General features: G+C 53.0%; 3 protein-coding genes across 3 annotated transcripts; all 3 read right to left on the reverse strand.

Moving 5' to 3' along the window:
* Positions 1-96: 96 nt before the first annotated feature.
* Positions 97-3,466, reverse strand: GUITHDRAFT_119709 (hypothetical protein; the record flags this gene model as incomplete). Its single annotated transcript, XM_005821024.1, has 20 exons — positions 97-167; positions 224-267; positions 312-391; positions 436-492; positions 538-575; positions 624-682; positions 796-836; positions 1,192-1,281; positions 1,336-1,460; positions 1,503-1,571; positions 1,624-1,663; positions 1,714-1,769; positions 1,809-1,872; positions 1,924-2,040; positions 2,084-2,134; positions 2,650-2,685; positions 2,729-2,802; positions 3,134-3,189; positions 3,234-3,264; positions 3,310-3,466. The coding sequence occupies 20 exons, from the start codon at positions 3,464-3,466 to the stop codon at positions 97-99; spliced, it is 1,356 nt and encodes a 451-aa protein (XP_005821081.1).
* Positions 3,467-4,639: 1,173 nt separating this feature from the next.
* On the reverse strand, positions 4,640-5,479 carry GUITHDRAFT_155839 (FKBP-type peptidyl-prolyl cis-trans isomerase). The gene is made up of 5 exons (XM_005821025.1): positions 5,250-5,479; positions 5,148-5,198; positions 4,998-5,104; positions 4,795-4,942; positions 4,640-4,744 (listed from the first exon to the last, which is right to left on the reverse strand). Exons 1-5 carry the CDS (start codon positions 5,397-5,399, stop codon positions 4,706-4,708), a joined length of 495 nt encoding a protein of 164 aa, XP_005821082.1. The 5' UTR covers positions 5,400-5,479; the 3' UTR covers positions 4,640-4,705.
* Positions 5,480-8,172: 2,693 nt separating this feature from the next.
* On the reverse strand, positions 8,173-9,557 carry GUITHDRAFT_119711 (hypothetical protein; the record flags this gene model as incomplete). Its single annotated transcript, XM_005821026.1, has 2 exons — positions 8,173-9,467; positions 9,518-9,557. 2 exons carry the CDS (start codon positions 9,555-9,557, stop codon positions 8,173-8,175), a joined length of 1,335 nt encoding a protein of 444 aa, XP_005821083.1.
* Between the last annotated feature and the right edge of the window lie 504 nt (positions 9,558-10,061).

Genomic DNA, 10,061 nt, shown 5'->3' on the forward strand with positions numbered 1-10,061 from the left:
CACGGAATCGGAAGGTAGCGGTGAATTTTTAGGGCGGGAATAAAATGTATTTGGAGGGGCGAGGACGGGGGGCTGCATGGAGCCTGTGCTTGGGCGTCAGGGGCAGGATGGAGGAGAGGGGTGAGGCGAAGAAGCGAGGACAACGTGCGGGCTGACTGCATCTTGAGCTGAGGGAGGAGCGTGTCAGAGGAGAGAGCCAAGGCACCCTCGCATGGCTCGTTACCAGCATCGAACAGATCCCACATGAGCCAGCAGAGCGCTGAGAACCTGGAGGCCATGAGAAGCAGCGAGACAGCAAGGATCGAACGAACCGTGATGCCCAAGTTTCGTGATCATGCAGCGCCCATACGGTCCTTGACTTCTGGATGCTAGCGCGTAGATTCGCAAGGAGCTTGCAAAGCTGTTAAGTCATCGGGCAGGATGCAGGTAGTCTACCCGAGGAGTTGTCGCCAGCCTGTGGGCGATGTCGACGTAGTCGGCAACGTTCCTCGCCTGGAACAGACGGTGAGTCATGCGATCGACCTTGACATCCTCTACCACAAGCTCCTCGTATGAGGACCCTCGTAGGATGCTCGCTGGCAGTCAACATGTCACTCCCTCGAAGACGACGCCATCCTCTTCACCAGCCACGCGCGATGCCATGGTGATGTTAGGGAGAGTTACCAAGGGGACTCCAGCCCACCTGCACAGCTATGAGCAGAGAAAGCGAGCGAGAGGGCATGACAAGATGTCCGCGGCAGTCCCATGAGAGTTGTACTGGAAGGTGTCGAGGCTCAGGTTGCATCTTGACTTCACCTGCTGCTAGTCAGATGGCATCGGCTGGTTGCTTGCTCTACCTGCAAGTGAACTTCAAACGATACATGTGTAGTGAATAACATGTCACGGCTGCAGTTTAAGCCAAACTCTTCAGCTTCTCTGGCGCCGTTGGTCAAGACGGTTCAGCAATGAGGAGTAGGGGTATGAGGAAGAGGAGGGAGAGAAGGAGGAGGAGGAGGAGAAAACAAACTTGCAGAGGTTCTCAATGGCAGGCGCTGGATCCTTGAGGAGCCAAAGTCTTGTCTTGTTTGCTTCACCTGCAGTACAGTGAGTGTCAACAAAATCAATACATGCCGGCAAGCTACTTCGAGTCACAGCCAGGATTTGCATCCACGTCCTCCAGTTGTGACGAGTGATCTGGTGAAAGAGATTCACCCCTGACATGTGCACTTTTGCGGGCTGCACCTTGTAGAGAGAGTTGAAGCTGCAGAGCAGGAGCCTGTCTTGATGAATAATTTCGTGGATCTTGAATCAATCAGTTATTAGGGGCTTGTAAATCGTGCAAAAGTTCAATTTTACTTGTCCTTGTCCTAGAAGCCGATCTTCTCCTGGTTGTTCTTGTTCTTCTCTCTTCGGAGCCTTGCTGCCAGAGTTGTCTAGCACGTTCTTGTGATTAATTTTATGTCCCGATATGAAGAAGCTTCCTGCTCATCATCATAAGAGATAGATGTAGCTAGGAAGTAGACCAGGGATGTAGGCAAATCTTTCTGTGTACACAGATCGAAGTTCGGGAGGAGAAGCAGTGATATCGGTGACTGTCAAGTCAGTCACAATGTTGAAGATCCTCACTGTGATAGCAAAATCTACCCAAAGTGAAGTAGTCCAGTCCTGTCGTTGACATGTAGCCCTGCCAACACATGAGACGTCTTTTCGCACATCATCGACCGTTGCTGCAACCTTGAACGCCAAGAGCAGAGGTGACGGTCGGAATGAAAACAAGCTTATCTGATTGCCTGCTCACGTTACTCGCGGCATGATGAGCAAGAGACAACCTCGCGTGTAGCCCATCAGGTCAACAAGGACATGAATTCCATCAGCTGCAATGGAGGACGACGCCTGCAAGAGGGACAAGTCAACATGCTCGATGGCGACTGGAGAGACATCGACCTCTCTGCTGCTCTGGCTCGACAGCTCTACAGTCTTGAAGCATTCACCTATGATGCTCGAAGTCCACTGCTTGTCTCTGTCTGGAGCAGAGGGACGATGCAGAGGGTTGAGAGCATACTGCAGCTAAAAGTGAGCAGTGAAAAGATAGATGAAGCAGAACCAAGTAGGTCTCGACCCTCCTGCTTCGCAGCGCCTTCAAGATCACCTGCTCCTGTTTCAACCGTCTGCCACTCCTTGCAAGGGCAGGGTGGGAGAAGGGAAGGAAGGAGGAATGAGGTTATGCCTTGAGGTCCCTTCCCACGGGATGATCCCGGATATCAGCTGATACGAATCCAACGCGTAGGATGGTGGAAGGCGATGGAAGGAGCGACCAGTCGTTAGGAAAGGTGACGGTCAAGTTCTGATGACGAGCATGAGCTCGATGAATTTCTTTGACTTCCATAGCATCTGATTCAAATGAGTCGCTTCATGCTGATCGTTTCAAGTCTCACCCAGCGGAAGCAACAGAGAGTTGAAAGGTGATAGGGCAGGTTTCTCTCCATCGGCTATCTAGAGCATGGAGTCAGAATGGGGATACAAAAGTGAGCTCTGATCTCCACTTGCTCTCTGATGATGGCTCTCAGTGTGTCAAAATATTGTTCCACGACAGTCCACGAGCAAAGTTGTCCGCTGAGCATGAGCAACTGTTCGCCCTTAGATGTTGTCTTGGTGGTCAAAACGACCTACCTTGGACATCGCATCTCCATTCCTCTGACTTTGCCCCTGAATTTGTCGTTAGAATCTGAATCGCGCGAGTCCACTTCACCATGAGGGTCAGATACGCCTGCTGTGCGCGTGCAAGAAACCTTTCATCCACGTCCATTGCGATTTTACCGAGCGCTGTATGAAAGCGCGAGGGGCAATGAGAAGAAAAGCACAACACACGTAGAGAGGAATTATGCTGGCAGTGCTGGCAGTGCTGGCAGTGCTGGCAGAAGCTAGCAGGGTGGGCAGAGCAGAAGGCAGGAAAGCAAGCAGGGGCAGGCAGGAGTATAGGAAAGCAGGCAGGCAGGAAGGCAGGCAGGCAGGCGGGAAGGCAGGCAGGAAGGAAGGAGTATAGGAAAGCAGGCAGGCAGGCAGGAAGGAAGGAAGGAAGGAAGGAAAGCAGGAAGGCAGGCAGGCAGGCAGGAAGGCAGGCAAGAAGGCAGGAAGGCAGGGGGCAGCTTCGTACCGGCAGCAAGATTAGAGCGGCTCAAAGGCTTCGACGGCTCCTTCATGGCAACGAATCTTTTGTAAGGGTGAGGAGTGTGGGAGGAGCGACGGGAAGTGACCTGAAGTGATTGAGAGACTCGAGCACATGCCCTGCACTCTGAGGTCACCAGCAGCATCCAACCTCTACCTGCTCACCTGTGCCATACAGAGCTGTCGCCATTCCCTGACCTTTGACATGACCAAGGAAGCAAGACAAACCGAAATCGTCTACCTCAACACATGGCGTGCAATCTTGCGATAGACGAAACCCCGTCTTGAAGAGACGAGCAGCAACTACATTTCTCATGAGCATCTCAAGTACACCAGGACGAGAGCAAGCTCACTTCCAAGACTTCCACCATGAAGATGAGCATGTCCGGCCTCGTACCATAGGTCTATGCTCGTGCTGTTTGACCCGCCTGCTGCCGTCCGTCAGAGGAGGAGGAGGTTCGCTCGATGGTCACTGATAGCATTGCGATACTCCTCTGCGGCTTCCCTGGCAAGGCCAACACGTTGCAGCAGCAGAGCGCGTCTAGAGGCCAGTCAGATTCACAAGCGCGTATATGCGCAGAGCTTTCCTTGAGTGCAGCTGGAGTTTGAGGTCAGGAGACGCGACTGCTGTTGTCCTTGGGGTCAGAAGGGGCAACAAGGTCGAGGGATCTTCCTTGAGGGAGCAGCAGAGCCTCTCCATAAGCCAGCAGCGCATCTCTTATCTCCCCTTCCAACTGTGCGGGCGTCAAGTCGCTTGCTCGACAACATGCGAGAACCTCGTGCGCTTGTCCCAGGAGCCACCAGAAGTTTGACCCCATGCTCGACGAGCCTTGCCGCCTTTGAAGCAGCAGGTGAAGACATTGCTTGGCCTGTGCTAATGTCTCATACCATGCCGCGCCGAACAAGGTCCATGCTCACAGTTGCCGCGTCGCCTCGCTCTACGGCAGCTTCAGCCGTCGCTCGGACCTCTTCCGCAGCATCAGGCAGGCGGCAGCGTCTCCCACTGCTGGGATGGCCAATGGAGAGACTCGCCCAGAAGAAGGAGAGGAGGAGGAGGGGAAAGGAATTCATCGGCAAGGAATCATCGAGGAGGAAGGAGAAGAGATATAGCGATGGAATTTCGACCAGTCAAGAACAACAATCAGACTAGGGAGAGGACGAGACATGTCGAGGAGGCAAGCTGAAGTACAGGTCAGGAAACAGGGAGCAAGCGTGCAGTTTTGAGGAAGAGAGAGTGTTTTGTTGGGGGAGGGGGAGATGTAGTAGGGGGGGGGGGGAACGACAAGAAATGAGGGGGTTTAACTAGAGGTGTGCGGAAATGCAGGTAAACCTTGGAACGAGATCCGGGAGATATGAGAGGAGAGGACGAGAGAAAGAGAGTGGAAGCGAGGAGCGGGACGTGGAGTAAGAAGACATTGGAAGCGAATGATCTCGACGAACATGTGACGGCTCACAATGATATTGGAGCACAAACAAGAAATCGCACAAGTGGGAGACAAAAAGGGATTTATCTTGTTCATTACAACGAAGACAACAACTTCTCCTGCAAGACACCCTGCAATCATCCAAAGAATCTTTTCCAGAGAGACGGAGGAGGAGGCTGTCACTCGAAGTCACCGACGACATTTGGGTCAACCGCTTGACGGATACCTTGACGCCGACGAGCTCGACAACAAAGACGAGCGTCGCGTTAGGGGGGATAACACCTCCAGCTCCTCTGCTGCCGTAGCCAAGGTGAGGCGGGATGACGAGGCGACGTTTTCCACCCTCCCTCATGGACAGCAAGCCTTCGTCCCACCTTCAATGATGATCGCAATGTCAATAGTAGCAGCAGATGAGCATATCGTCCGTACCCTTTGATCACTTTCCCTGTCCCAACAGGAAACTCCAAGGGAGTTCCTCGATCATACGAGCTGTCAAACTTTGCTCCGGTTGATTCCAGAGTACCGACATAGTGCACCTGCAGCGTGTTAGATGCATTCGAATCGATGATGCTTCAGTGCCTGTACGATGTCGCCTACTTTTGGCTGCTCGCCGCTTCCAGTTCTGATTTCCTGAGAGGATAGAGCATGTCAGATAAGTTCCCTTTGAGTTTCCTTTGGTACCTCATACTTGAGACCTGAAGGACATGTCACCAAGCTCGAGCCTCCCTGAGTATGCACAGCACGAGCAGGCATGGAGGCAGCACATGACAGCAGGAGGGCACTAGGAGGAATCAGCGTGGCTGTTCCAACCCTAGACGAAGTTGCTCTCATCGTTGTCATGTTCCTTTTCAGCATGCCGCGTGCCTGACGCAGGCCATTCCATGCTCGCCGAAGCATCGCAGGGCGGAAGAGCGGAAGATAACACCTGGACATCAAGATAGTCTGGACATCAGAATAGTCAGGCTGAGGCGGACTCGGCGGCGACCATCATCGCCCAGTGACTCTGATCCTCAGTCCGATGATCAGAGTCCCGGACGGCGAATCCCAGTACACCGCGGCCCCGGATCGGGTCGGAATCTGCTGCATGATCCAGGGCGGGGCTGCCCCGCCCGGCCGTCTGACTCCGCCGCAGGTGACACGTTACGTCACGACTGCCGCGGCAATGTTTGAAGCACACTGGCAGGTCTGATCAGCGCCATGAGTCACGCCAAAACCAACTGAGGCCCAAGCGATCCGCCGAGCTGAGAATTGGGAAGCTGAGCCCTGCCGGTGACTCCGCCGGGCTCAGAGAGAGAGAGAGAGAGAGAGAGAGAGAGAGAGAGAGAGAGAGAGAGAGAGAGAGAGAGAGAGAGAGAGAGAGAGAGAGAGAGAGAGAGAGAGAGAGAGAGAGAGAGAGAGAGAGCCTGGACTCGAGGATCAACTGCCGTGAACGTTGTCTTAGAAAGCTGCCAGTCTCTTCAACTTGACAGATCGAGTTGTGCCCGTACAGAAGCATCATGGGCCGCAGTTCGTCACCGTAGCACTCCGACCAGCCTCGGACCGCGGGCCTCCCGTGACTGCGCCTAAGTGCTCAGTGGTGACGTAGCATGACAGTGAGAGTAGGATGACAGGGAGAAGCAGAAACTTATGAGGAGCTCCAGCTCCAGAGGCTAAGACGATTGTCCCATGGAGCAAGGAGCTCAATCAATAGTGCGACTTTCCAAGGCTGCGCCTGTGAGAGGGTCAGGCTCTTCATTCCAACGGGTGTGTGCACACTGCATGCTCAATACCAGGTTAGTCTAGACCTGCATCGCAAGTGAAGTAGTCATCGCTGCTACACGTTTGGAAACCTATCAATCAAATCTGAAACCATTCAGACAGGAACTCCTCACATTGACTGCGATAGACGTGCCATGCTGATTGTCAAAAGCATCTACATCCATCAAAGCATCGTATTTACGCTGTGGATGCAAGAAGAATATGATTCGACGCAAGTAGCTACGAGTTAGTCAGGACAGTGAGGTTCAAATCTCATCAAGCTGTGCGTGTGTTGGCATGTCCATACATCCAATTTGAGTTCATCAGGACTTTACTAGAGCGTATTATTTACAAATATCTATGCTGTACAGGCTCCAAGAGAACATTCAATCGATTTCCATGCTGTCTTCCGAACGAGTTGAGGATTGGTGTCTTGCCCTCATTACATTCTTCAGGCAATCGCTCCCGTTCGAAACAACAAGCACTTTCTTAGAGTCGGTAGAGATGAGACTTCTGTAACACTGATCTTTCTTGCTGTTCACGCTTGTGATAAGTTCCTTGCACGCATTTTGGAGATATTTTCGCTGCAGTTCGTTCAAGTTCAGTGCGGGTATGCTTTTGCGTCGCTCAAACTGAAAGCTGGTTTCTTGTATCATCATCTTCTGTCATACAATTCTCGCTTGACAGGAACCACGGCAGACTGGTGTAGAGCTATGATGTATCGAGCGTGTGTGCTCTCTGCTTGTGGGAGGGATCGCGGAGTTTGACGTCCCTGTGGTCGGTTTTGCTTTGTGTTGTAAAGGCAGGGTGTCCGATGGTTCGATAGAACGGTCGCTCTCCACGGGATCCATCTCCGTGTAGTAAATTTTGCGGTCTCAAGTCATGAGCCATCAGCTTGGAAATGCTTGTGGACTCCATGAGTAGATGTGAAATTCATCGAGTCTCTTCCAATGTAAATTACACATGTCTATACCCTGAGTACCTGAACACATCTCTTCTGGTTGAAGGGCCTGTAAGACCCTCTGCCTATCACGAGGTCAGTCATCAAGGCCTTACAAGGAACAATAAATCACACCATCTTCTTCGGGCAGGAGTCCATATGACATGATTTCAAGCATATGCCTGATTTGAGCTAAAAGTTTTGTTTTAAACGAATGACTTACAACCATGGATGACGGATGCAGCTGACAACCACTCCGTGACTAATCAGAATCAGACTCTTTCGTGAAGCGGCGGCCGATCGGAGTTGACCACTGTCAACAAAAAAGGACCGTAGTCACGGCGGCATGGGCCGAAGAAGGCAAAGCGGCGGGGCCGGGCAGGCCGGGCCGCCCGGCTCCGAGGCTCAGTCGGACGGTCCGGGATCGGACGGTGGCTCGGACAGTCACTGTGTGACTCGCAGTGACCGCCGGGCCCGGCCGACCGTCGCCGGTGCTCCAGTTCGTTTCACTCAGGAGTCCGATCAATCATCGCGGTATGTGGTCGGACCATTCGGATTGATGAGTCACCGTGGCACTGAAAGTGTTTCCAAGTTTTGTTTTTGAAACGACCGGAGGCTGAGGCCCGGTCGTTTCAACGCCCGGTGACAAAGCGGCCCGCCGAATGATTGACTCAGTGATCGGATCGGACGGTGAGCTTCCGGGCCATAGAATAGCCTGACACATAACCTTTATTCTTTAAATTACAAGGCCTCAACGGCCGCGTTAGGAGGACCACCGGTGGCAGCCTGATAGACAAGCGGCTGACTCTGTGACAACCATGGCTCAGTCATCACCAACAAATCTGCGAAAAGCATCCAGTCAAGTCAACTCAAGACACAAAACCATTGCATCGAGTCACACCTGAGCGGTAAAACCATCCCGGGCCCTCACGGCATGATTCCCTCCGTCGTCCACCTCCGCACCAGCCTTGCAAGATAGGAAAGCTTCTCCGCCCCTGCCGTCCTTGACTTCCTCAGGTACATGAGCGACTCCTCCGTCATCTGCTCATCCCGGCTCTTGTCGCTGGGGTTTGCTCGCATCCCCGGCGGAAGGTATCGGTTCTTGAACTGCTCGTACTCCTCAAGCGACGTCACGTCAAACGTGATCGTGTACCCATACTGCCGCCCTTGATCATCAAACATCTTGTGTAGGGTGCACTTGAGGTGGGTCACCCCTCCCTCGCTCCCTCCCCGCGCTCCATGCATCATCCGCCAGTACCACGTCACCTCGCGATGGAACGACTGACACAGCAGGTTGATGATCGTGACGAGAATCTCGTACTCGCTCACTTGCAGCAGCATGTCTCGGTTCGAGTGGCGGCACAGGATCTCCGTGTGGTGAAACCCCAGCAGCTCTGCTATCTCGTCTCCCAGCTTCATCCGCTTGCATAGAAGATTCTCCCTGTTAATCTCCATAGACAACCAGCGCCCATGCCCCCAGTACTCGTTGCACGCTACTCGCTCAAACTCCTCTACCACGCCCCGCTCCTGCTTGGCGACTGCCAACCCCACGTCATCGCTCGGGAGGTTCTGACCATAGTTACTGAGCCTCCCGTACGCATGCTGTCGGCACAGCACAGCCTTGTAGTCCGGGAGGACTTTGGACTTGTCCGACATGATGTGCCTCACCCTGTCGATCGCCTCGTCCATCGATGTCTTCAGATCCAGCGGCAGGATCTTGAACGCTCTGAACAAAGTCGACGCGCTCAGCCCCAGCTCCCACAGGACGCGCACGATGGTGATGTTGACGCCGACCTGCAAGCACGCATGCCTGAGCGACTCCAGCGAGATCTCCTGGTCCTCCACGCTTTGGAACCACGTCTCCTTGGGGTCGCAGATCTGCGCGTAGAGCGTCGACGTATCTGACTCTGCCAGGCACTGAGCGCTCGTCCCGGCTATGATGCACATGGCGCAGGGCCGCACGTTGCTGCACTTGCGCTTCTTCTGACGGCACTCGGAGCACGAGTTGTTGATGTACTTGGCTCGCTTGCGACGAGGCTCCAGCCTTACAGCAAGAGCGTCCACAGCGACGTTGGGGTCGACGAGAGGCTCGCAGTCGAGGGAGCAGGATGGCGGGGAGTGAGAGACGGCTGGGAGGTGGAGGGACCTCTCAAGGCTCTGAGCAGTCGCGGAGTTGAGTGTGGTGAGCTGTTCAGCCATCATCAAGCACCAATCGTCATCGTCTGTCAAACAATCAAAAATCAGCTTGTCTGTATTTTGTATTCTTTGAAACCTTTTATATCCCGTTTCTCTTCGAGGTTGGAACGGATCATCCCAGTTGATTCTTTGATAAAAGATTAGTGTTCAGCAGCTTATAAAACGTTTTCCTTTTACTAATTGCTATATTCTTTTTGTTTGTTTTCAGAGACAACTCCTCAGGGGAGGGTTTGGTTCGCTGGTATCGATCCAAGTGAGCTAAACACTACTAAAGACACAACTATCTCACTGTCAGCCTGAGTTTAAGTACTGATTGAGCAAATAAAACTCAAGTCACACTGCATGATAACATACAAGAGGCAATCTTCCACGTGCGATTCAAACCAACACAAACTAAAATGAGGTATCTGAACGCAGGACGTTCTGTTTTGAGCATGACCATGTTCTTTCCTTCAATTCTTTCAAGTGTATGAAACAACCTTGCTTTGTTTGCACTCACCTCTTCCCCATCTTGACATGCTCTCTCTCTATCTCTCTCCCTCTCCCTCCACTCTGTCTTCATCTTCTTTCCTCGCACTTGGTGCCGAGCGCAGGGAAGGTTCGGCTTCTTTGATGTCTTG

This window comes from Guillardia theta (assembly GCF_000315625.1).
Source record: "Guillardia theta CCMP2712 unplaced genomic scaffold GUITHscaffold_155, whole genome shotgun sequence".
Classification (NCBI taxonomy): Eukaryota; class Cryptophyceae; order Pyrenomonadales; family Geminigeraceae; genus Guillardia; species Guillardia theta.